This window comes from Jatropha curcas, chromosome 10 (assembly GCF_041381405.1).
Source record: "Jatropha curcas cultivar XTBG-Jc1 chromosome 10, XTBG_Jcur_1.0, whole genome shotgun sequence".
Classification (NCBI taxonomy): domain Eukaryota; kingdom Viridiplantae; phylum Streptophyta; class Magnoliopsida; order Malpighiales; family Euphorbiaceae; genus Jatropha; species Jatropha curcas.
In genome coordinates, this window is record NC_143160.1 from 1805773 (window position 1) to 1832652 (window position 26880).

A 26880-nucleotide genomic window follows, 5' to 3' on the forward strand; every position below is an offset into this window, starting at 1 on the left:
TTTTTTTTTTTTTTTCCAATAAATAATTATAGAACGCAACAAAGATTACTGCAAAATTCCATGTGACCCAGTAAAGAAGCAAAACCCATAAGCAATTAAAGCTGAAAGTAGGAATTTTAAAATATTAAAATAAAATATAGAAAAGGAAGGGCATGAGACAGAAAAGCAGAGACCGACCAAGAAAAATAATAATTAAGAAAAGGTTAAAAGAAAAAAGAAACTAAAGATTAGACGGTCCCGGTAAGTCAAAAAAAGCAAGGAGTGTAAAAACCGAACAATTCAGTTTCTTTTCCGGTTAGCAATTAACGTCCACTACTAGAGCATGCTATAAATAGTTGGAAAAGGGCCAGGCCACACAGCTCTCTCCATTCATAGACCAATTATATGAACATTTCAAGATTTTATTGTCCCCCCTCTAAAAAATTATTTTCATTGGATTCTTTAAATTCTTGAATCTATTGATCCGCCTCTTCTTTCGCAAACCCTTTGTATTCATAACCTTTGAATCTTTGGGTTTTTGGGTTCTTGGCTTCCTTTTACCTTAACAAAGTAGGTGGTGAAAGAAAGCTTTTTCCTTTCCTTTCTTTTCTTTTTTTTTCCCCTATCAGTGTCATGCTTTCTTTCTAGTACAAACTTGAGTTTATAGTTTTAAGTGTTCTTGCTGTTGACTAGGAAAAAGACACAGTAGAAAGATAGAAAAAAATATGGAGCAGAAGCATTTCTTGTTGTCTGCCTTAAGTGTTGGAGTCGGGGTTGGAGTGGGTTTAGGATTGGCATCTGGGCAGAGTATGAGCAGATGGGCTGGTGGAAATGGTTCTCCAGATTATGTTACATCTGAGCAGATTGAGCAGGAGTTGATGAGACAGGTGCTTAAGGGCAGAGAAAGCGGGGTCACTTTTGATGAGTTCCCTTATTACCTCAGGTAACGATGAGATTTTCTCTTTTGCTTAAAATAAAGAAAAGAAAATTACATGTAACATACGTGATGTTGTGTTCATGTGGCCATTGAAAAGTTCTTGAGATAGACAGTTGTATTGTTATGGTGTTATTTTCTATCGACACATGGGGTTTTGGTACATACTACAAAATTTACAATCACCTGGCAAGCGATCTTCTTGGTGGTATTCTCTGCACATGCTCATAATACTCATGTCTTTTTTCCCTTTTTGCTTTTTCTTTTCAGATAGTTTACTGTTTGGGTTTTAATTAATGGGTTTCTTCATATTTTAGATTATTGTCCCTGCTCATAATAAAATAAATCTGCATGATCCCTTCTTCTTGATTATTGAATTCGGATTCCTTCTTTGTTTCTGGGTTACCCTTTTGAAGTTCAATCTGTGTATGGGAACTTTATATTTTATTGTTAGAGTTCTATAATAGTTGACTTACAGCATGCCAATACTATGTTGATATTCCAAGGTTTTAATATTAAAGCTACCACCTTTTCTGTTGGTTCCCTTTCTCATTCGATTTATGTTTTGTCAAAATTTTCTTGCTTGTAAATTAAACAACTAAAATTATAAAAGAAATTTTAGTTATTTTTACGGTTAGAATAATGTTAGACTTCGGGGGTAAAAAATTCTGGCAGAACAGTTACCTTTTCATGGAACTCTGGAGATTGTGGGAGTTGATTTTAGAAGTATTTCTGTGAACTACTTCCATAATATTGTTTTGCATAACCCCAAAATGCATAGTTCACTGCAAAAATTTAAGGCTACTTCCCCCTTTTTTTTTTAACATTTTTCATTTTCTGATGTCCTCTTTCTGATGGCGTGAAATGCAGTGATGTAACTCGAGTTTCATTGACAAGCTCTGCATTTATCCATTTAAAGCACTCGGATGTTTCCAAGTACACCCGGAACCTTTCACCAGCTAGTAAAGCTATTTTGCTCTCAGGAACTGCTGGTATGCAAGGGGAAATTTTTGTCTTGCAATTTTGTATTGGAATATCATTTTTCAAAGTTGATTTGTGACCTAATCTCATTGTGATTTTATCTTGTGAAGAACCTTACCAGCAAATGCTCGCCAAGGCTTTAGCACATTACTTTGAGTCAAAGTTGTTGCTGTTGGATGTTAACGATTTTTCCATAAAGGTTAGTATGAAAATTTTCAAATATTCAAAGTGATTAACAATTTTATTTTACTTACACAGTTAGTGTTTTTGCTTGCCACAGATGCAGAGCAAATATGGATGCATTAAAAAGGAATCTGTAAGTATTCTGCGACTTCTGCTGATAAATCAGTGTGTTGTGGTTGAATGTGAAATTTACCATATTATGTCCTTTTCTTGTACTCAAATGAATATAAGCTAGCTGTTTAGTCCCATTTGATGCTGTCCTTTTCATGTGTTATTTGCCATCAGCTACATTACAATTCAGTTTGGAAGAAGACAATAATTTATCAGTTCAAGTGGTTTCAATATTCTGATGTATTACTTGTCCTTGTAGTCGTTCAAGAGATCTATCTCAGAGGCAACAATAGAACGGATGTCCAGTTTGTTTAGTTCTTTCTCAGTCCTTCCTTCAAGACAAGAAACGACAGGTACAAACCAGCCTAGTTTTTGCTGTTGTTTTGATTACTTATGCTGATATAGAGCCTCTTCATGTTGTCTTCACTTCCTCCTGTGATCCTTTCAAGTATTCTCTTCTGCTAAAACATCATGTTGGTTTATAATTTAGGTTCTCTCTGTTCAGATGTATTTATTTGTTTTGTTTATCTCTACTACTTTCCTTGTAGGCACATTACGTCGTCAAGGCAGTAATTTGGATATTAAATCAAGGTATCACAATTTTCACCTTTAAGTATCCTCACAGTAGAGACTTGAGGCTTGGCTGATTTTACAGTGGTTGCGGAATTTATATTCCATTCAGATTATGTTGTTTATTAATTCTGATCCAGCATCTTTATATATTGCAGGGCTATGGAAGGTTTGAGTAACCATGGCAAACTTCGTAGAAATGCCTCTGCTGCCTCTGATATGAGTAGCATTTCCTCCCAATCCGCTTCCACAAATCCAGGTTATACAGCAAAACTCCTTTTTTTTTTTTTTTTTTCTGTTTTCTGTTGTGGAAACCTTAAAATATTTACATCAGTTTCTCTCAGTGAGCTCTGCAAATACTAATTTTCTTTAAGACTGGTTACTTTCATGTTGGTTGGAACTGGATGATTTTTATGTTTGTCATGATAATTAGTCATCTCAATTGAACTTAGGAAAATTTTGCTTGAGCAATGTATTAGGAACCAGCCTAACTCATGCGTTTGGCAAGAGAGAAAATAGGAGAAGGAGAGAGAAAGGAAAGGAAAAAGATAGAAAGAGAGGCAGAAGGAATAAAAAGTATATTGATTGTTCAAAAGATTTTATGAACATCCTTTCATATCAGTATTTATACTCTCATAACAGCCACGTCACCTATTATTTACAGTTCAGTATCCTATTGTATCCTAACAGAATGAGACCTTTTGTTTCGACTTATAATTTGCAGATAATTACTATATTGACCATTTTTTTTTTGGGAATCTTTGGTTTTCAGCTTCCCTCAAGCGGGTCAGCAACTGGTGTTTTGATGAGAAACTCTTTCTGGAATCACTTTACAAGGTAATATCAGCAGTAATAAGTTGCTTGCTTTAAAATTCGGGTCCTTACTACGATTCTTGCATCTTTTATAGGTCAAGTTTGACTTCTAAATGATATTTTTTTTTTGAATAACATTACAGTACTTGTTATATGTAGTTTGTTCTGTATAGATAAATTTAGGTAATTAGCATGTAGATGATTATTTATGTTTCGTGATTATTAATGTTTGTATTGTCACAGACATTGATTTCAATATCAGAAAGAAGTTCTGTCATTTTGTACCTTCGGGATGTTGAGAAGCTTCTTCTCCAGTCAGAAAGGATGTACATCTTGTTCAGTAAATTCTTGAAGAAACTTTCAGGTTCAATATTGATACTCGGTTCCCATATAGTGGACCAAGAAGATGATTGCAAAGAAGTGGATGAGAGACTCACTATGTTATTCCCATACAATATTGAGATCAAACCACCGGAAGATGAGACTCATCTTGTCAGCTGGAAAGCAAAGTTGGAAGAGGACATAAAGATGATTCAGTTTCAAGATAACAAAAACCATATTGTCGAGGTACTTGCGGCAAATGATATTGAATGTGATGATTTGGCTTCAATTTGCCATGCAGACACAATCGTTCTTAGCAATTACATAGAAGAAATTGTGGTGTCAGCAATATCATATCATCTAATGAATAGTAAGGATCCAGAATACCGAAATGGAAAGCTTGTTATATCATCTAAAAGGTAGACACTGGTTCTTTCCATGATTTACTAATTAACTCCTTTAAAGTAAATATGAAAATATAGTTTTTCATTGTTATTCCATTTTTGAAGCAGCTTATCTCATGGATTGAGTATATTCCAAGAAGGCAAAACTGGTGGGAAAGATACTCTGAAAATGGAGACAAATGGTGTTGGCGAGGTTTGTCCTACATTATAATCATCTAGTATTTTTTTTCTTTTCTCAACAATATCAGAAATGGATTGATGCTGTTGATACTTCTAACCACTTACTCATTTTCAACAAATGCAGGAGGCTCAAGGGGAAGAGGCCGTTGGTGCAAAGACTGAAACATCATCACCTGAAAGTAAGGGTGAAATAGATAAATCTGTCCCTGGAGTGAAGAAGGATGGGGAGAATCCTCCTGCAGCTAAAGTAATTTTAAAGCCAAAGTCACAATTCATATGATAGAGATCAATATGATTTTTGTTGTCTTCCTAATTGACTTACGTTGCTTCTAGCAGGAAGTTCCTCCTGACAATGAATTCGAGAAAAGAATCAGGCCAGAGGTTATCCCTCCAAGTGAGATTGGAGTGACTTTTGCAGATATTGGTGCCTTGGATGAAATTAAAGAATCACTTCAGGAGCTTGTCATGCTCCCTCTTAGAAGACCAGACCTCTTCAAAGGTGGACTTCTTAAGCCTTGCAGAGGCATATTGCTATTTGGGCCTCCAGGCACAGGGAAAACAATGCTAGCAAAGGCCATAGCAAATGAAGCAGGAGCAAGTTTCATTAATGTCTCAATGTCAACCATCACTTCAAAATGGTTCGGTGAAGATGAAAAGAATGTGCGTGCATTGTTTTCACTTGCTGCAAAGGTCTCGCCAACCATCATATTTGTTGATGAGGTTGATAGCATGCTTGGGCAGAGGACCAGAGTTGGAGAGCATGAGGCCATGCGGAAGATAAAGAATGAGTTCATGACACATTGGGATGGGCTGTTGACAAAACCTGGTGAGCGTATTCTAGTTCTTGCTGCGACAAACAGGCCATTTGACCTTGATGAAGCAATTATTAGGCGGTTTGAGCGCAGGTACAATATTGTTGATCCTGTTCTGTAAAAACTTGCTAATTACAAAAATCAATTCATGCTTGCTAACTACCTTTGCACTGCAGAATTATGGTTGGCCTTCCATCTATTGAGAACAGGGAAATGATCTTGAAAACTCTTCTAGCAAAAGAGAAAACTGAAGATCTAGACTTCAAGGAACTTGCAGCTATGACAGAAGGATATAGTGGAAGTGACCTCAAGGTTTATTTATTTGTTTCTTACCTTGCCCAGAAACTCATAGTATTCATTTAATGAGATCCTTAATTGACTGTAATCAACTCATGATCTTGATGTTGACTGCTTGTAAACAGAACTTCTGTGTGACAGCAGCTTATCGACCTGTTAGAGAGTTAGTACAGCAAGAGGGATTGAAAGACAAAGTATATTCTCTCTCTCCTTAAAGATTCTATTTCATTGTTTCCTATTCATTCAATGTGGTATAATATCATTTCTTTCTCCAAAAATCTACTACAGGAAAAAAAGAAGAAAGCTGAAGAAGGCACAAGCTCAGAAGATGCTTCAAGTGCAAAGGAAGAAGATAAAGAGGAACAACTAATCACTCTAAGGCCTTTAAATATGGAAGATATGAGGCAGGCAAAGAATCAGGTGATTTTCACATGTGAATTTAAGTCCTTCACTGTCTATGTGCTTACACATGCTTGTATAACTCTCTCATGCCGATAGCTAGCACCAGATTTAACTCGGGATCCTCAAATTGGTGTTGCACACGCACACTCTCTAGTTTCAGTTTCTAGATTCAATGTATAAACTACTTCTAAATGAATGCTGCAATGCAGGTTGCTGCAAGTTTTGCATCCGAGGGATCAATAATGAATGAGCTAAAGCAATGGAATGAATTATATGGGGAAGGAGGTTCAAGAAAGAAACAACAGTTAACTTACTTCCTGTAGATTGTAGAAAGCTGTCGTCTCAGAGTCTCATCAGTAATAGAAGGGAGGCAGAAGTTCATGGAAAGTCAACGCCCTGCAAGTGAGATTTTATTATTACAGGCATAAAGCAACAATGAACAGAAAGCAGCACCAGATTATCAGAATGAAAATTTGGCAATTGCAACAGTGCTTGTGTCAGGTTGAAATGTGTCTTTCAAAGTCATTATCTGTAGTTTGTTCTTGTTGTATACAACAGAGGAGTCTCTTGTTGTTTAGGCAATCCTTAGACCATTGAAAACCACATTTTGGTATTGTAATTATGTTTTAGGAGTGTTTGGTAATTGGAAATTGTGGAATTTGGAAGAAACCCTTGTTATCGGGTTTTGTTAGACAATCTGCAGCAGCCCATGAGCAGTATCGCTCATACAGTAGCATTTGTAAATTAGTCTTTGTATAAACTAGTAGTATATACTTCTTCTAGAATTGACGTTACTTGTGTGATTGAAGATTTGAGATTCAAATTATATCCATCTGCCACGCAACACAGTGATCATAAATAAATAATTCACAGAAAAGTAAATGTAACCTCTTTGAATGCTACTTAGCTTGGTGTCGAGAATTCTCTCGCGGTCTAGAATTTGTGGATGAGGCGGTGATAAGAGACTTCGGCTGATAAAAGGGGTACCTTCCCTCCCCTCCATCTGAAACCTATATTTTAGCCAAAGAAGGAAAAAATGTTACCTCAAAAATCACTTGGAGAGGCATCCATTACCCAACTATTTATAGGATTGAAGAGCTTTGCTCTTTGATGGTTTTTGTGTGGAAACCAAATGTCACTTTAGATGGTTTGGACTCTGTGGACTATTTCGAGTTTGATGAAGGGATAAAGCTATTTAAAGCGCTTTCTCCTCGCTTTCTCCTCTCTTTCTATCCCAAAATGTCAAAGCCAATAGAGAGATACCAAAAGCTAGCGTTTAAGGAGGCTCTATCGACAACCCACCATTACCCAATAGCCTGCAAAGATCTAAGCTTGATTATAAGACAAGCTTATAACAAACTCCCCAAGAATCTTCAATTCGTCCTCTTTCAAGACACCCTCGCCGCCTTTCGTCTCCTTCCTGGGTAAGTCGCCTTCTATCTGCATATCTTGTGATTTGCGAATTATGATTATCGATCATCTCCATCAATTGAATTTGGCTTGTGTTATTCGAATTTGGACCAAAATCAAATGATTTGCGTCTTGGAAATAAAATTGGGCATCGACTTTTGCCCTTTATTCGAGAATTCAATTCCCTGCATCAGTTTTTATGATTGGAGGATATTGTTGAAAGTTTGATTAAAGGGAAGTGCCCAATTTCACTTGTTTTGATAAAGCCTTTTCCTTTTTAGAATGCAGACACGCAATGCAGTTTCAGCAGCCCATCTCCTACTTCAGAGTGCGGAGGCTGTATTTCCAAAACAGAGGAAAAATTTGGCTGTGGCAGAATTTAAACATGCAAAAGTTGCTCATAAGAGGCGCCATAAAGCTCATCAGGAGGAAGAAAGTAAAGCTTAATTTGGAAATTTTCATTGCAGTATTTTCACATAAATCTCAGGTTTGCTTTAAAAAAAAAAATTCAGTCATAATATTTCCTTCGATACTTTCAGTTTCAGGTACTACTGAACTACCACAAGATGTTCTATTACACATCTTCAGCTTCCTGGACATCCACTCTTTAGTTTCTGTCAGCTTAGTCTGCTGGTAATTCCTATTTTCTTTGAATTGTAGTGTAACTTTTTTACCTACCAACAAATTTTAGTGAAATTAAGAATTCAAGCAGCCTGTCTCTTAACCATAACCATGTCTATTTTCTAATGCATAAACCTAGAATAATGTTTTTTGTGGTTTGCCTTATTTGAAGGTCATGGAATTTTGCAGCTGGTAATAACCAGCTGTGGCAATCCCAGTATGCTACATTTTTTGGCAGCAAGCGTGGTTCTTCAAGTACTAGGGAACAACAGAATGATAGGCGGGAAAAAAATAAGGAGCTTACTCTTTTGCAGAAGAATAAAATTACTACAACCAGTATTGACTGGAGGGAGGCCTTTAAAGAAATGTATATAGGTATTTTCATTAGACAACATAACCCAAGATCATCTGCACATAAGAAGAGTTTCCATACCCATTATTTTCATAATCATGAGTTTCTAGTCATTCTAAATTTTCTTGTTCTGCGATTCATTAGATTTTTGCAGTGCATATAATGTGCAATTCTCATGGGCATACGTGTGATAAGTCAAAATCATGAATTCTTGTTTTAATTTTTGTACATTTCAGGCAATTCGTCAAAGAGATTAACTGCTAATAGAGGATACTGTGGGCAATGTGAAACAATAGTTTGGCTAGATGCCATGAAATGCTGTAATGGGGACTCTGGGAATCAGAGAATCATACCCGTTTCATCTCACCAGGTAATTTGTATCAAATGCTTATTTTTATTGATTCTGTCTTACAATATTGCTGGGGGAAAAAATTGGTTATTTACACTCATTGAAACTTTCATGCTTATTTATTTTGTGTGTTCTGAAATCCCATTGCTGCGGTCTTGTAACTCCACACACGCATTCATCATTTTCAGGTTGTTGAGTATCTATTAAATGGTTCCTCGTCTATAATGTCTTCCTCAGACAGCGAAGACAGCGATAGTGAACCGGATGAAGGGTATATCCCCAGGTTATGGGCCTACCCCAAGAACATTGATTTAGCGAAAGCTTAAATGTTTGTCCATAACCAATTCAGCTGTTGATATAGTTATTTTCCCTTTGATCTCATTGTATAATCTGATGGCTGGTTGCGAAGAAAAGCTGCACTTCTTGTTAATTAATGGCGGTCTTGTTTGCATGAATAAATAAAAATCATATACAGCCAAAATGCTTGATAAGATAAAAAGAAAATTTTCATATTCATTTTAATTAATCTATGGGCCCCTGAACAACCCAGAAGCACAGAGTAGGAGACTTTCTTATATATATAACTTTAACAGAATTTTTCGAGTACAGAACTGTGAATAAGCCTACCCAATGGCCAATATAAGTGGTATTTCTCTCTAGTCTTTCTTCAGTTCCTTCAATAGCCCCACAGGAATTTTACTTAAAACCTTTTCATCAAACACTACATACTGCTTCTTGATCTCAATCCATGCCTTCTCCGCTATTGGATCAATTTGGTCCTCGTATTTCTCGTAAGCCAACGGCACAGTGTGCAGCAAAACAAAGACTGTTTGAAAGGAATTATGTCAATGTTAAGGACTGGTGGCTATAAACCAGTATCTTGCATCTCAGACCAGAATTCCTTACCTATGTATAATAAGGTCAAGAAGTTAAACCAGCTCCCAATAATTGACAGAACCCACAAGCTAGCAATTACCTGAACCATAAAAGCGTGTCATAATTACCACGAACCAAGTAAACTATTTTGTCCAATGAAATACAACGCCAAGTAACAAGCATTTACTAGCCAATTTCCTAAGGTTAAATACTGTTAGAAAAACAAAATCCAACTTACTGTAAGAAACGTTTTCACGTCTCTCCCAGCTGCAATATCATGCAGCACAGCCAATGCTCGGTTGATTTCAATTCTCAGTGCGGAGGCAATTTCAAGGACATATTTTTCAGGAAGTACAATTTGAGGGATTTCAGGTGGAGACCTAATTAAAAAGAAAAAAGAAAAAAAAATGTCAGGATCAGGAAATATCACATTGCTAAAAACTGAACGATAAAAGATCTTACTTGTTAACAAAGGTGGAAGCATTTGACCACAAGAAAAGGATAGCAAGGGTGAGTATCGATATATGACAAACTAGAGTGATTAAGTGATATTCAAGCAATTCAAAGAGAACCCAGACTACAGTTGCACCACCAAGCACACTTGCAGAAACTTGTTTGTTCCTCCACAGGAGAACATCAGCAGCTGCACATAAAAAACAAAACAAAGATGTGAGGATGACACAGATTACCAATTTGAGATTAAGAGTACTCTACCATAATAAGTTGCTAAGACTGTAACACATAGTTTGGGAAATCAAAGTAATTAATGAAGCAAAGTCCTAATCTTTATTCATTTCCAAACTGAGGATTACCAAAATGATTTCTTTATTTCTCGGAGAATGAAGACAGGGTTCTTGTGCAAGATTACCAAAATTGCTATTGGAATGAGGGGTTTGGGTATAATTTTAGCTCAACCTGCTCAAGTCAAAGTTAGTCCAATTCTTCAAGTAATTAATTAAATTCATGAAAACTTGAGGTTGATATGAAATCACACTTATTAATATGTCTATCCAATTCATGTTAAAAAAAATGTCTTTATCCATTCTGAAAAATAGACACAGGTATAATCTCTTAGAGAACACAAAAAAAATAACCAACAACGCCAAAATGCATTATAACTATACAGTTGCATATCAATAAGAAATACAAGTTTCACGTATAAAACCAAATATCACAATCAAATAAAACGTCCTCAATGCACTGTAGCATTACTTATCTATTCAGATGAAATAAATACATTATTAGCAAGCCCTTCCCACCATTACCGCCTGCTCTTTGAGACAATGGAACAGGAACAAGAATCACTCACGATTTCTAAAGGATCAAATTAATAGTAGTACCGTCTCAAAAAGATGGTGAGAAAATGATGCCATCATTCCTATTTCAAAAACTTTGGAATTCAATTCTTAATCAGAGGTGACTTAAAACAAAGCTAGATATTAATTCTCAGAAAACTGAAAAGCACAAGGCATGAGAAATGAGCAAATCTAAGATGGATCATTTAAAACACCACGGGGAAGTCGCAGACAGAAAATAACACCACATTGATCATAGAATAATGACAATGTCAAATGTGTACCCAATTCCTAATCACCTAATAGCATTGTCACACTATCTGTAATCATTATTGCGAAAGTTGGCTATCCATCAGAATTCACGATTAGCAACAATGAGAGGCAAAACAAATGTTATAGATTTGTTTATGTAGAAATATGCCCTATTGTTTATGTAGAAGGAGAGGGGTTACGTTTTCCACCGCCCAAGACCTTGTGAACGGGTTTCTCTCTTCCGAAGAGACGAAATATCTTCGATTTAACGGCGTCGACCTTGGACGGCTTGTCATCATCGGAATCTGATGAGGAAGAAGAATCGTGACCGCGGATTTTCTCGGTGATCTTATCCATCAACGATTCGACGGCGTGGCCCGCCATATGTATTCGCTGCGAAAAACAATGGGAATTTGTGTTCCTGTGATTGAGAGAGCCTTGTTGCAATGCAAGGAGATTTTCAGGTTTCCAGTATCTGGTTTTGAAAGTGAATATTGAAAGGAACGGTACAAATAAATGAAACCTTAGCAGCCGTTGAAAGATTTACTAGTCCGAACCTGAGGTTTGGAGAAAGTGCCTTCTAGATATGGAAAAAACAGAAACCGGGGAAGATGGCAGGTGTCTGGGGAACGTCACGAGGAAATCTAGTCTCACGGGCTGTCATGGCTGTCACCGTGTATGCCCATAATCTTTCGTACCAGCAGTATAGCACAGTAAATATATTTATCTACAATTTTAAAAATAATGTGATAATATTTTAAAATATATAATTTAATTAAGAAAAAAAAACTATAATTTAAGAACATTAGACTAATTATATAAAACTTAATATTTATAAAAAAATGAAAGAAAAAATATATTAAAATCATTAATTTTAATTTATTTTTGAATTAATAAATTTTCTTATACAATATTAAAAATAATAAAATAAAATGCTCAGTAGAAATTGAATCATAGACCTATGTATATCATTTTTAATAATAATTATATATAAACCGCTTTCTTTTATGATTTTTCATAATTTTATAGAGTAATAGAAATTAAAAGAGAAAAAATATATCAATGTCGCAAAAAAAATTGTATAAGAACTATCGAATTAAAAAAAAAAAAGATTATACCAAAACTTAAAAGAGCTCTTTATTACCATTAACCTTACTCTATCATTCTTTTAAATATAAAGTTTTCATTTATAATAATAAATGATAATTACGATCGATTATAATAATATGTATCAATATGGTAATCAACATTAAAATTACGGTAATTTTTAATTAAAAATAGATTATAACATTATAATAATTTTAATTATTTAATATGTTAATATGATAATTGAATGACAACTATTGATATTAATTTTTTCATATATTTTACTTCCACTGTACTATTATGTTCTTGTATTTAATTTTTGTATATTTTCATTTAAGTTAACAAAAAAAATCAAAAATTCACTATTGTCATATTTAAAAAATAGATATATATGTTTTTGATTGATTTTGCATATGAAACCAAATCTTATCCTTCTAATATATCATATGAATATTATCAAATATCTAATTTTATTTCATTAAATTAATAAACAATAAATAACAAAAATTATTTATAATAAGTTTGTATATATTAATACTAGTATTTTTTTTTAAAGGAACAGTAGTAACTTTGGTACATAATTAAAGAATCTTATATGTATTAATACTAGTAACTTCAATACATAATTCAAGAAGCAGTCTAATAAATATCTAACAAACGAAAGCTTAAAGAAAAATTGATACATAAACTTGTAACTGTCATAATTAATTAATTCTATGGTTGAGAAGAGATATTAAAAAGAAAGTTATTTATTATATTTCTTATTAAAAATAATACTGTATATTTAATTCCTTTTATCAATAAATCTGATTGAGAAAAATTAAATTATTAATTGTATCTGAGTAAGATTACACACGTTTTAACCTTTTATAATCTATAGCTCCAACAGTAAATCTCGGGAGAACGAATGCACGTTAGATTTGACAGAGACGTCTGCTGTTGACGTGACTCGAACTCGTCCATGATAACGACGTAAATACGTCATCTCTTTGGGCTGCCGTCAACTTGCTTCCACTCCAGCAAAGTTGTAAAATTATACCTACGTGGTAGGATGTGAGTGGTGGAAAACAACTTATGTACTATAAAGAGGCACGTGGCAGTTTTTAATTTTAGGCATTCAACGCTCGTTATTGGTCGGCCAACAACCATGCAACCCACCCTTGCACATGGGATGCCACCAATCCAAACTTCTCGCTCCCACCGGCCGGCTGATGGAAATAGACTGACTACCGGAGATATTCGTGTTACTTCGTCTGCACTGGTTTGTACACGAATGCGTGAGTTGAGACGGGCTAATTAAGCTCTTTCTTTGGGCCTGAAAAGTAAAAAAATACAAGACTTTTGGGCCTCAATAAGTTGGTTTTTCCCTGTCCAATTTGTGAACTGCCATTGGGTCCATGATGATATGACTCTTAATCACCAACCGACCACGGCAGTCTTTGGGTCGTTGGGCCAAAAGTCTACGGCCTTCTTGAGCGTTTTCTCACTACAGACTCGTGACTATGGATTCAACTTTGTACGACTGTGGGCCTACTTCCATTCCATCGAGGGAAAGAGGAAATTGCAAGGATGGTGATTAGTTGATCACTGATTAACTAGTGTCAACTTTGTTTTCTCGTTAGTCTATTCTACCAAACATAAAAGATCCCACAACTTCACAAATTTCTTTTGAGGAATAATTTGACAACCAGCCAACCATTTATGATTTTTTTTTTCCAGAGAGACGGAGACATTTATATACAACTAAATAAACAAAATAAAAAATGGCTCGATAAATAAAATTAGACTGTATCATCTTACAGAATTAAACTATACTTCATATAAATTTAATTTATAAATCAAAGTTTACAATTTAGAGTCAAACCCTCTTGTTTGAGTATGAAAACAAATGTGTAAATAAAAGAAAAACAATATGAAAGTAAAAAAGTCACACCATCCTATTAATAAAAAAGAAATTTTGTAGACTCATCACCTGAGATTAAAGCAATAGGAGAAAAAAATTGTACAAAGAAAACACTAAAAAGCAAAGCAAAAAAGAAAATTCCCAAAGTTAATTTTGAGTTATTTATTTATTTATTTATTTATATAGGGTGCAGAATCTTATAAGGTATAGGTATATTTATGACTTGTAAAAATAAAGTCTACAAAGCATCACTTTAAAACACAGATTTTAGAATGTGCCTCCTGGAAAAAGAAAAGTGTTCATATTATTTATTCATTCTGAAAATTAATTAATGCGTTTCAAACTTTCAATAGATAGATAATAGAGTCAGCTTATGGCTCATGGTATTTGCTTTCCACTCAAAAAAAAAAAAAAAAAAAAAAAAAAGAAAAATATGTTAAAGTCAGCTCAAGCAAAGACGTGCATGCCACGAACAGCAAAGGAAAAGAGGAATGAAGCAATTGAGAATATTTTACATATTTTTATTATTGTTCATGGAAGCAGTCACATTTCCTTCGTTTTTTTTTTTTTTTTCTCTTTTCATAATTAATATTCCTATCACAATTTAGTGAAATTTGAAAATTGAGAGCTCATCAGGACATGACTATACTATGAATGTTTTTATGACAACCAAAGTTTTCAGGACTTGAAGAAAAATAGTTAATGCAAAATTGATTAGTACAAAGGTTCTTCTATGTTTCACTATAAACCATTTTCAGTTTGTTTCAGTGCACTCTTTATTTATTACTACATGATCCAAAAAATGAAAGGGTTAAAGATGGGTCAACAATTGTTTACAAGTCAAAGCTTTATAACGGGTCGTGTGGGGCAGTGGCCTAGAGTTAAAGGCAGCTGGGGGTCCAAAAGCATGCGTGGCCCAGCTGCACCACCAATGCCTTTGCCTTGTAAAAGAACCCAAATTCAGACTCAGCAGCAGGTCTTTTGAGAGAGACTCTCTGCAAAAAAATAAAAAAAGTTAAAGTTTTTCCTCTCTGTAATGTTAATAGTGTAACATGACCTTACGTTTCCTATTCTGTTTGGATGTAGTCTTTTCTTTTTGGCCTTTTTCTCTTTTATTTTGCTTTCCCTTCTCTTTTTGGAAGTTTCCTATCACCCTCCTCCTTGCCTTTTTAACCCATGAGTCCATGCCCTTAATTTACTCTGCAAAAAGGATAACCCCTTCAATTTTAACTTTAAACCTTTTCTTTCCCCCTCTCAGGCATACTTAATTACTGGCACCAACCCATACACCTTTGATTTCAACTAATCTCGTACCTAAAACCAACCTTTCTACAGTCGTAATCCAAATCACTCAGAGGTTTAATGGATGAAATAACACCACTGGCTGCGTATATATTTGAATTTGAGAATTTATTCTAATTGGGAATTTTCAATCCATGAGACTTGTAATTATTATTGACGACACAAGTGAAGTAGTTCATTAAGAAAATTGGAATTGAAATTCCGTTTGTTTTGTCTTGGTGCGTGAGTTCATAATTAGTAAATCGAATTTGGAGAAGGAAAAAAAGAATTCAGGAATCAGGATTATTACTGTAACAGCGCGTGTGAAGAGTACGCGTGTACTCAAGTATAGTCAGGTTGAAAAGTACTGTAAATTCTGCAATTCTGCTGTATCTATTCATCTGTACGACTGTATTTCCAGCGTATACCACTCTCTCCATAGACTGTAGACTGTAGTCTCTTTCTTTCTCCCTCAAGAACCAGTCTTTGTATACAGAATCCACGCAAACACCTCCATGTTATAAAAAAACAGCCAAACGTACAATAACATATGGGTACAAAAGCACCTCTCTCTTTACTGGCCATTGCAAAAGCAGAGAAAAGCTTACCTCAGTCTCTCTGCTTCTTTTGAAACGCCATTTTCAATGCTCTGCTACAACATACCATACACACAAATTCTAAAACGATGTGCAAAAGCTGTCTTTATCTCTTACCATCCTCACGTTCCGTCTTCCTTTTGCACCCACTATAAATGAAAACCTTACTCTGCCTCTGAAAAAACCCTAATAAACCTTTCCAATTTCTCTCTTTCTATATCTTTTCGCCATGGAAGCTCTCTACTTCCTCAAGTTCTGGAGACCCACCACCCAAAACAAAGATCACCGACCCTCTAATGGAAATAGTGACACCGCCGAGATTGCGACGGCTATGGTCGACACAGATGATGAGTTCATTGAAGAAGAAGACTCTTTCTTTGAATTGGAGCTTACTGTGCCTGATTATGACAACAATAAATGCGAAAGCAAAAACAACAGACCACTAGACACTGATAGCAACATTTTTGACTCCAAGGAACAAACTCTCCACAACTCGACCAACAAAGCCGGCAATGTCCAGGACAAATTTCCACCACCAAATGTTTCTCTGTCTTCTACTGATCTGCTCTCTAAAAGAAAGATCCTTCCTATTGAACCCATTTCTAAACCTCAATCTCCAATCTCTCTGCTCAAATCTGCTCCAAGATTTCGAGTACTCATGTTTAAGAAATCTAAGTCAATGGCAGCGAAGGAAACAGGAAAAACAGGGGAAACGGAGCTGAAAGGCGTTTTCGTCGATGCTCCAAAGAATAAAAAGCAAGAAAGTAAGCTTTTTACAATTAAATTCAAGCTTAAAGAAGCCGCAAATGTTCCTATTTTCACCAGAGATAACAGCTTGAGAAAACAGATCTCGGATGATTCATTATCTGATGATTCGTCTAAGCGATTCTCCAAAGAAGCGATACAAAAGTATTTGAAGCTAATTAAACCCCTGTACATCAAAGTCTCCAAAAAGCAAAGCGAGAAGCCAAAATTTTCAGGGGAGTTGTCAGCAGCGTCGCCGTCATCTTCTCCGGCGACACTGCCTTCTGGTTCACCAAAGAAGGAGAAACAGGGGAGTATTCCTGCAGGGATTCGAGTGGTCTGCAAACATCTGGGAAAGAGCAAATCTGCATCGGCGGCCACTGCAGTTCTGCCACCAACAGTAACTAGGAGAGACGATTCACTGCTTCTGCAACATGACGGTATCCAAAGCGCCATTTTGCATTGCAAGAAATCTTTCAACTCTTCTACTTCTAGAGGTGCATTTCTATGTTTTTATACATTTCTTTGCATTTTATTTTTATATAAAAAAAAAACTAATCTTTTAACTTTTTAACTTGTTTTTTATCAGATTCTTCTCTATTGTCGAGATTTGCAAGTGATCCTTTGCATGAGAAATCAATGGCTTCGCCGAGAAATTCCCATGAAGAGAATGGAATTAATTAGCATTATCAAGAGATAAAAAGCGGGAAGCATGCTGTTTATGAAATTGAAAGCAATACAAAGGAAAAGGCTCTGTTTTTGTTTTATTGTAAAGAAGAGAAGAGATATTTAAAAAAAGAAAAAGAAAAAGGAACAGAAAGAATCAAAGGAGTTAGGCAAGTAGGTTAGTTTTTTGGTCCTTATTAGCCATGGAAATGATGCTAGGTGAGGACAAATGGGTTCAACTGTTGTTTTCTGTAAAGTTGATGGGTCATTATTAGAAACTGGAAAGCAAGTCCTGAGTATTGAATTATTTCTTTTATTTTCTTTGTGTATCAAATCAACGCCAATATCTCTGTGTAGTCCTGTCTTCTGCAATTTGGCGTCATTTTTCCTTTGAAGCATAGCTTAAATTCTAAATCTTTGTCCATCAATTGCACTATTATATTTGTTTTATTCATAATCACTTTATAGTACAAAAACAAGAGTGCAGAAATGGAATTACTAAGTAGGTGCTTTTGAAATCGAAGGGTTTCAAAATTTGAATTAGCCAATTAAGAAATGGAATTTAGGTATGGTAATGATGCCAGAGATTCTTAAAAATCTATTGATTTGAAAAGTATAATAACAATGAAGGGGATCAAATCAACAAGTTCCAGGAGAAGATTCAACGAGTTCCAGGAGATTTCTGAGTAGTTTCATCATGGCAGCATCTTTTCCTTTAAAAAAAAGTAGTTTAAAACTGCAAGAAAGCATTTTTATCTCTGGTGGTTAAAGTTTAATTATTTTTTTCTCGTTAAAAAGATTTTAAAAGCATATCTGCAGTATAGAAGTTGCCTATAGCCACAGGCCAACAATCCCATCAGCTGACGCTAAAATATAAAATTCAAATTGTCTCCTGCATCTATGAAACTGCTAGGCACATCAATGTTTTTGTCAGTCTAGTGTTCTAGTTGGCAATGAACTAATGCAGGGTTTCAAATTTCATATCAACAAGGGTTAATATTTAACCCATTCTTGGAGGATTCCAGTTTCCCAATATATTAATGCTTAAAAGAAGTTAAGAAGGAAAAGGCAGATAAGAACTGAAAATGAGAAAGTGAATAAACTTTGTACTATTTTACTCTTTTAGATTTTTCAAGAACAGTAATGATTATGCCAAACACAGTTGTGTTCATTGTAGCAAATAAATTGCAGGAAAGAGCAAGACCAGAGTTATTTTATTGAGGGGTTGTAGCGAGCATAGGACACAATAACATGCAACATGTTGTAGAAGCAACAAAAAAACAATACTCCTTTGCTTCTTTGCACAGAGACAAGAGGAGATATATATGCAAAAAATTCTATGGCATGATCTTTGTAGGTTGGAAATTCAAACTAAAAACTTTAAAGAGAGCAAGATAAATAATGGAGTAAGAAATTCAAAGGAGAATTGAAAGAAGTGAGATGCTTTGTTTTGGAGTAGCAGTGGTTATAATAAATGAGAAGATGACCAAAGTGCCTGCAAAATCTCTGCACTGCCAAAACCCAAATGAGCCATGAGCGACCAAATTTCCAAAGCACCATCATAATGACAAGAAATGCCAAATGACCACAAAACATAAACAACCCCACATCCCATCTGGGGAGCCTGTTTGTACTTTTATTTTTATCTTCATATGAATTTCTATGATGAAGCCTATCGGAGTAAGAGTATTACGATAAAAGTTCCCTAATAGTATGAAGTCTTTAACCTCTAAACTTACCTACGAGTAAGCTAAGGTAACATTTGGATCAAAATTCGAAGTTAATGTACATTATCATGTGAACCCATTTTCTAACATTAGCTTTCTGGTTAGGGAAATGATAACCTTTTAGGTTAAGTAAATATAATTAATTATGATAATAGATTCTCATTGAGTTCATTGGATGTCAATTGCTTTTGTTAGATACTTGTAATATTCTGGAAATTAAAAGCAATTTCTTGACTTGTAATTCAAACTCAACATTTAATAAATAATCAGATTGGTTTCCTCATTTTTCTATTTTTAATTTCCATTAATGAAATAAACAATTCAATAGACTTCTAATGAATTTTTTTTATATATATAGAAAAAAGTCAATGAAAATGTTATAAATATGTTATGGGAAAGATGAGTATCTAAAGTTGGATTTTTTTTTTTTTTTTTTTGAAGAAATAAAGTTGGACTGCAGATTAAATTGTTTTAATTAGAAAATTGTACATTGGACTAAAATTCATAAGCTTTTTAATAACTTACTCTTTAATCTTAAACGTGTTTTTCAAAAAATAAAAAATAAAAATGCATAAAAGAAAGTGAGGTGGGCCAAGGATTTAAATATGGGCGGGCCTAAATGGGACCTGCTGCATTGCAGTATGGAACAACATGGGCCTCCACATGATACGATATGAAACTCCTTTAGAGGTGGGCCTTTTTGTTAGTATTTCCTTTTATCTTAACTTTTGTATTATTAAGATTTTCTTCTCTTTTTTTATATATTAAAAAAAAAATTACGTTATGGTTTCGCTGACTTCATTTCATTTAGTGGATTGGTAGCATAGTAGAATGCAACAAAAAAAAGAAAGAGTTAAGATTGGTTCTCGATTCCTTCTTTAGTACGCATTAGTGTCAAATGAAGTCATAAAGCATCTTCCTTTCTCATGCCATTGCTAATAATGTGGAAGGAAACCTAACTACTTAGACATTTTACATAATTTTTTCTTTTTTATTTTTCTCTAGCTGCATCCCAATCAACTGTGACTCCATGGTTATAAAATACAGGGACTAGGGACTAGGGTTATAAATGAACAGAGGTCGAGTTTAACTCAATAAAAATATATTCAAATTTTAAAAACTAAATTACAAGTCGGAATCATTTAGATTTTATTATTAAAAATAAATTATTCAATTCTAAATTTAAACATGAGTTTAAACTCATTTAAGCTTATTCAATATGTTTAAACGAGTGTTTTTTTTTTCCTTTTGAAACCGAATAGTTAACACTGCAACTTCAATTTAAAAATATTAATTTATATATATCTGTATGTTGATTTTAATTTCAATATAAATATCAGACCAAATACAAAGAATAGGTGTGGGAAAAACATATAAATGTTTCTTGTTGCATAAAATAGGAAAGATAAAAGGAAATTAACTCAATAGCATCATCTCGAAGAGAGGGAAAAAAAGCAAAAAATTAAAAAAAAAAAGGAAAAAAACGGAAAAAAGGTGTCACTTGCATAAAATGTCCTGTAGGGTTCTTGTGTGAATATCAAGATTCATAGTGCAATTCATTTGGGCAGATTTCTTTTTCTTGATCAATTTCATAAACTGAATTTTCCCATTCAACTCAGAGGAGCTAGTGAGTGGCACTTTCCCTGAACTAATATCATCACTTAGTTCAGAAGTATTAGGCAGATCACTCTCCGTCTTGAGAACAACCATGGCGTCAAATTTTCTAGTCGATCTAGCTCTGGCTCGTGCCCTGTTAATACTGACAAAACCAACAACTGTGCCTCTGTATGCAAACGTCACATTGCACATTTCATACTTAAAATGACCAAAGTTGGTGTTTTTGACTCCAAATTGAGTTTCCAACGTCAAGTTGAAGTACGGACTTGCTTTATCTCTGCCAATTTGAAAGGTATCATTGTGAAATGAACCCGAACGTATCCTAAATTTAGGGTTTTTGAAACGCAAAACTACAAATACAAATACAAATATTACTCCAATTTGGAATATCGTAAAAGCCATAGCAAATGCTACGCATTTCATGCGCTTCTTTTTGGTTTGCTCTCTTGATTCTGCTGTGACGGAGCCTAACTCTTCCTTATGACCGTTGGCAACCAAGGGACGGGGTTCTTGCTCCTTCTCTGACATTTTTGTTCCAGGTTTTTGTGTTTTTCTTCTTGTGGTGGTGCAAAAGTGGGTCTGGCGAGTAAGTATTTATACCAATTGTGAGACTATAAATTCCAAGAAACTGGACATAGGAATGGTAATTTTTCTTATTTCTTAATCATTGTTACCAGACGCGTTTGGAGGGCTTTGATCTTTGACTCGAAGACTTAATTATGACAATTGTAGTAGAAGTTTCTATTGTGGGATAAACTGTGTGATGGGTTGAAAGTAATTGGTCAATCCGATTGCACCAAGGCTTGTTAGTTTGGACAGTTTTCCTTTGATATTATCTTTCTTGAACTTTACTTAGAATTGACATTTCAAGTTTCAGGACCCATCTTTTTGTTTTGAGTGCCCATATATATATTGTATGCTTGCCTGTTGAGGATGACTCCTCTGCAGGTTACCCTCTTTGCGAATTTGGAGTTTGTAGATGACAAATTATAAATCTTCTTTGTTAACCTGTCAACCCACATCATATACCTTTGCCTGTCCTAATAAGACAATGACACATTTGGCCTAAAATTCCATTTGACTTGAAAGTGATTGTTATTGACCTTGCAAATATGGTCTAGGTCCTCTCTCTTATTTATTCTCTTTCCTCAGTTTTTATTTTTCTAATTTCCTATTTTTTCATTTTTTTTCTGCTATTTTTCTTTTTTTAAAAGGTTAAATCTTCATAATAATAAGATAATTAGAAAGACAAGACACACACTCCTTCGGAATAAACATAAAATAATTATTAGTTGTTAACAAGCGAGCCAACAACACAGAATAGACTTTAGATTTTGTAACTTTTGATGTTCTTATTTTGAACAGCATGAGGAATGGAAGGGCGAGAGAGGTAGAAGAAGTATCTCCTTCCTTGTTTTTCTATATCCTTTTCTTTTTCTTTTTGAGAGTATGAACCCAAACATTACGGGGAATATTTTCTGGAGGGTAGCAGAAAAAATAATTTAATTAAATTATTAATTTTATTTTTTAATTGAATATTTCCATTAATCAAAAAATCAAATACATACATCAAGAAAATAAGACAAATATGATGATAATGACTTGATACAAGGGCAAATGCCAATAGGATAAAACAACTTAATATGGAAATACATACATAATAACTGGATAAAATAGGAAAATGCAAAAATATACACAAAATAATATAAAAAAAAATGGAAAAAGAAAAGTCGAGTTTTCCCAATTTTCTATCTCTATTCAAACTAATGATGAAATATTGAAATATGGTGTCGAGAATTATGAAGTTATGCATGGTTTGTGAGTTTGTTGAGTGGGATAAATCTGGGCTGGGCTGGGCTTTGGGAATTTGGAAAACGCGATTGAATGGGCCACAACAACTATAGAATGTGATCCGGGATATGAGCTGGCCTATCTGAACCAAATCCATCGATTAAACCTGTTTTATTTATATAAGGCGTATCCTTTTCACCACTAATATCTAATCAAGTGTGATTTTAAAATTACAGTTATGCAAATGAATTTTTCTTCTAATGGGCAAAAAAAAAAAAGAAATTACATAATATTAAAAGAGACATACTTACCCATATTCATCTATATCAAATGGAAGAAAGAATTTCTGATCATACATGGAAAAAAAAAAAAACAAAAAAATAATAATTTTTTAAAAAAATCTTTTTTGATCGGCTTGATATATGGAAGATCAATACCCGGTGAAAATACTTCGTATTCATATCCGAATGTATAAATTCCAAACGTATCTACACAATGAAAAAAATAAAAAATTATGAAGTAAATATACCCTTAACATGAGAAATAGACCTCTACGCTCTACCCCACAACACTACATACATTCTCAGCAGTCATCCACAAGCTGCTTCAAGTATCAGCTTTCCAGAAAGAAAAAAACAAAAAGAGGGCACTAGACTATTAGCATCGGAAATTTTATATCTCTGTGGGCCGAGGGATCACGGACAGGAACCTAATTAATGCACGACTCGTCGTCAAGTGTGGCCCCTGGTTCTTCCTTCGAGACGCCACTGTACACTCGTGAACTATATCAACTTATCAAAAAATAATAATTAAGGCTCAACTTGCATTAAACACGACTTCTTTTTCTTTAATTTGGTCAGTTTATAATTAAATCCTTATTAACATCAAGAAGTAATTAATAAGTGTTGGTGCAACAATAAGGTTATTAATCCACAATTTGCAATCGAATGCTCTAGTATTTTTTTTTTTTTTCAAGTTCTTTTGTTATAGTATGTTATAAAAAAAAATAAAAATAATTAATGGTTAAAAATGTGGAGTTCACATGATATATTCCAACTTTGATCTGTCTAACAACCACTAATTCTCTCTCATTCCTAATCAAATCAAATCAAATCAATTGGGTCCAAACTTTTCCATTGTCGATATTCAATCTCTCCTCTAATCATCCAAGGTTTCCATGTTTACACACAAATCTATCAGCTGCATGCGTTTCTATTATTCCGATATCTGGACATGCACTGATATCATACAATATAATCTGCCACCTTTAATTTTGACTTTTCAACCATACAACGAATTGAGAATGTTCGTATCTACGACCAAAATTTGAGAATGGATTTTTTTTTTTTCCAGATAAATTTATTTTTTTAATTATTCATTTGGATTTCCTGTTGGGGGAAGCAGAAAGAAAAAAAATAAAAAAAATTACCACGAGGAAATTATATATCCTAATTAAACAAAACAAAATATGTGAGATATTCTAATTTAATATATACCGCTAATTAGAGACAGCCCAATACTTTTTAATTCTCGCATCAGCCTTGTATCTATCACACAATGTTACGTACTCAAAAACTCAATGGCTACTTCCGTCAACACAGCTCTCTATCTCTTTTCTTGTTTAAAACCTAAAATTCTCTCGGTTTCTCTTCTCTCTCCTTTCTCTTTTCCATGGAAATCCAATCACCACCCTCTTCACCGCCCCCATCACCACCGTCGCCACTGCCGCCACCAGACTCGCTTAGAACATATAAATTAACAGCTAAATCGATTTGCTATGTTAAATCAACCTCCTTTGCTAATAGCATTGCACCATTTTCAATGTTCAAACCATGCATTACAACTTCACCGAGTTACATCCTCAAAGATGTGTCTTTTACGGCTTGTCCATCTCAAATCCTTGCCATTGTTGGCCCTAGCGGAGCTGGAAAATCATCTTTGCTCGACATCTTAGCCGCAAGAACTTCACCATCAAGTGGTACTCTCCTCCTTAACTCTTTGCCTATCCATCCATCGTCCTTTCGTAAGCTTTCAGCTTATGTCCCTCAACATGATGCATGCCTTCCTTTGCTTACTGTGTCTGAAACTTTCATTTTCGCTGCTCAACTTCTCCACCCGAAATCATCCGATATTTCTACAATTGTAGATTCTCTTCTCAAGGAGCTTAGCCTAACACACTTGGCTAATACTCGATTAGCTCATGGCTTATCTGGCGGCGAACGTAGACGGGTTTCAATAGGACTTAGTCTTCTCCATGACCCTGCTGTGTTACTTCTCGATGAACCCACTTCTTGCCTTGATAGTAAATCAGCTCTTAATGTGATGCAAACCCTTAAGGCGATTGCTACTTCACGTCACCGCACTGTGATTTTGTCAATTCATCAACCAAGCTTCAAGATTCTTTCTACCATTGATAAAATAATTTTGTTATCCAAAGGAACTGTAGTTCATCATGGAACTATTTCTTCTTTGCAAAGTTTTTTGCTTTTTAATGGCTTTACTGTCCCTCCACAACTTAATGCCCTTGAATATGCCATGGAAATTTTAGATCAGCTTCTAGAGAGTAAACCCTCTACACCACCTTCTCTTCCGTCATCCTCAGATGAAAATGGCGTCAAAACACCTCATTCTGGTAGCAAATCAAGAGATGTCAGATATAGGAGTTCACGAGTCCATGAAATCCTAGTTCTTTATAGTAGATTTTGGAAGATTATTTACAGAACAAGACAACTTTTGTTAACAAATACGTTAGAAGCTCTTATTGTGGGTCTTGTTTTAGGAAGCATTTACATCAACATTGGATACAGCAAGCAAGGCATTGAAAAGAGGTTTGGTCTTTTTGCCTTTACTCTCACTTTCCTTCTTTCTTCTACTACCGAAACACTCCCAATCTTTATCAATGAAAGGCCAATTTTACTGAGAGAAACTTCAAGTGGAATTTATAGACTATCATCATATCTAGTAGCAAATACTCTTGTCTTCTTGCCATACTTGCTTGCAGTCGCTATTATTTATTCGGTCTCCGTTTATTTCTTAGTGGGTCTTTGTTCTTCTTGGCAAGCTTTTGGTTACTTTATTTTAGTGATATGGGTTATAGTTTTAATGGCAAACTCATTTGTTCTTTTTTTGAGCTCTCTTGCTCCAAATTATATAGCTGGAACTTCTCTGGTCACAATACTTCTTGGCGCTTTCTTTCTCTTCTCCGGCTATTTCATTTCACAGGATAGCATGCCTAAGTATTGGCTTTTCATGCATTTTTTGTCCATGTACAAGTATGCTCTTGACGCCCTTCTTATCAATGAGTATTCTTGCCTTGTAAGTAAGTGCTTCCTTTGGTATGACGAAACGAAGACGTGTATGGTGACTGGAGCTGATGTGTTAGAGAAGAAAGGGCTCGCTGAAAGCCATAGATGGACTAACATCTATATTTTGATTGGTTTTTTTCTGTTCTATCGTGTGCTTTGTTTGCTCGTTTTGATCAGAAGGGTTTCAAGATCCAAAAAATGAAATTTTATGTTTTCTTTCACTGTTTCTTGAAAGTCGAAGCTCCCTTAATGGCTTCTTGAGCTTCACTAGTTCCTCAAAAAGTATAAGTTGGAAAAACTGTAGCAAAGCCAAGTTTAGTTCAAGAATTACATTGCCATTGTACAACTTTTTAAGTGAATTTTAGTATATATTTGAGATTTTTATGTTTCAGAAAGTTTTTCCACATTTGAATTACTTGAGTTAATTATTTAAATAATTTCCCACATGCAGAGAATCCAATCAATCATTTTCTTTTGCATGAAATAGTTCAATCAAATTTACACTCCCATTAAAAATAAAAATAAAAATATTAATGCCTATTGCACCCTCACATATTTTATATAATTTCAACCGTGTTTATGTCACCGGTCCAAGCTTAATTATTTATCAGTAGCATGGGATGATAATTTTACTTGTAAAAATTTAAAATTTAAAATTAAAAATTAAAAATTAAAAATTTAGAGGATAGTGGTAATATATAATAATAATAATAACAAAAGAAAATTGGATCCCCATTCACGGGTCTCTATCTAATGCATAGATATAGATAAAAAGTCCAAAGGAGGTCAAAAATGTGGTTGTCGTATTGTAATATGCCTGCGTTTGTCTGTGTCATTTGGCTTTCATGCAAGCAATCAGTTGAGTTCAGCGTTCAGTGCATCATCTTTCACGGGACACTCTTTTTCTCTTTCCTGGAACGTCCCACGTGAACTTATTCACCTATTGTTAGCTTCGTAACGTCCAATTTGGGTGCATTATTGTGTTTTTTTGGTTTCATTTCATCCACTTTTTCCTGTCTCAA

General features: G+C 34.6%; 6 protein-coding genes across 8 annotated transcripts; 4 read left to right on the plus strand and 2 right to left on the minus strand.

Moving 5' to 3' along the window:
* Positions 1–347: 347 nt before the first annotated feature.
* On the plus strand, positions 348–6795 carry LOC105648392 (P-loop containing nucleoside triphosphate hydrolases superfamily protein). 3 transcript variants are annotated; one of them, XM_020684983.3, is made up of 17 exons: positions 348–549; positions 673–922; positions 1784–1905; positions 2005–2093; positions 2175–2210; positions 2448–2541; positions 2737–2779; positions 2917–3017; positions 3531–3595; positions 3815–4311; positions 4405–4489; positions 4601–4723; positions 4810–5381; positions 5465–5600; positions 5711–5779; positions 5874–6005; positions 6197–6795. In XM_020684983.3, the coding sequence occupies exons 2-17, from the start codon at positions 705–707 to the stop codon at positions 6308–6310; spliced, it is 2496 nt and encodes an 831-aa protein (XP_020540642.1). In that variant the 5' UTR covers positions 348–549; positions 673–704; the 3' UTR covers positions 6311–6795. The 3 variants fall into 3 exon arrangements, with proteins under 3 accessions (XP_020540642.1, XP_089582829.1, XP_012090157.1); XM_089726703.1 differs by having other exon boundaries at positions 348–922; XM_012234767.4 differs by having other exon boundaries at positions 349–922; positions 4813–5381.
* A 132-nt stretch (positions 6796–6927) lies between these two features.
* Positions 6928–9153, plus strand: LOC105648394 (F-box family protein). Its single transcript, XM_012234768.4, has 6 exons — positions 6928–7411; positions 7679–7833; positions 7937–8030; positions 8191–8393; positions 8607–8740; positions 8908–9153. The coding sequence occupies exons 1-6, from the start codon at positions 7098–7100 to the stop codon at positions 9043–9045; spliced, it is 1038 nt and encodes a 345-aa protein (XP_012090158.1). The 5' UTR covers positions 6928–7097; the 3' UTR covers positions 9046–9153.
* A 54-nt stretch (positions 9154–9207) lies between these two features.
* Positions 9208–11705, minus strand: LOC105648395 (reticulon-like protein B5). Its single transcript, XM_012234769.4, has 5 exons — positions 11343–11705; positions 10058–10238; positions 9834–9975; positions 9626–9695; positions 9208–9545 (listed from the first exon to the last, which is right to left on the minus strand). Exons 1-5 carry the CDS (start codon positions 11524–11526, stop codon positions 9376–9378), a joined length of 747 nt encoding a protein of 248 aa, XP_012090159.1. The 5' UTR covers positions 11527–11705; the 3' UTR covers positions 9208–9375.
* Positions 11706–15870: 4165 nt separating this feature from the next.
* Positions 15871–17832, plus strand: MAKR5 (membrane-associated kinase regulator). The gene is made up of 2 exons (XM_012234770.4): positions 15871–17249; positions 17342–17832. Exons 1-2 carry the CDS (start codon positions 16238–16240, stop codon positions 17434–17436), a joined length of 1107 nt encoding a protein of 368 aa, XP_012090160.1. The 5' UTR covers positions 15871–16237; the 3' UTR covers positions 17437–17832.
* A 2674-nt stretch (positions 17833–20506) lies between these two features.
* On the minus strand, positions 20507–21324 carry LOC105648828 (late embryogenesis abundant protein At1g64065). Its single transcript, XM_012235332.4, has one exon. It carries the CDS (start codon positions 21288–21290, stop codon positions 20643–20645), a length of 648 nt encoding a protein of 215 aa, XP_012090722.1. The 5' UTR covers positions 21291–21324; the 3' UTR covers positions 20507–20642.
* Positions 21325–24076: 2752 nt separating this feature from the next.
* Positions 24077–26253, plus strand: ABCG8 (ABC-2 type transporter family protein). Its single transcript, XM_012234771.4, has one exon. The coding sequence runs from the start codon at positions 24225–24227 to the stop codon at positions 26058–26060; it is 1836 nt and encodes a 611-aa protein (XP_012090161.1). The 5' UTR covers positions 24077–24224; the 3' UTR covers positions 26061–26253.
* Positions 26254–26880: the final 627 nt, after the last annotated feature.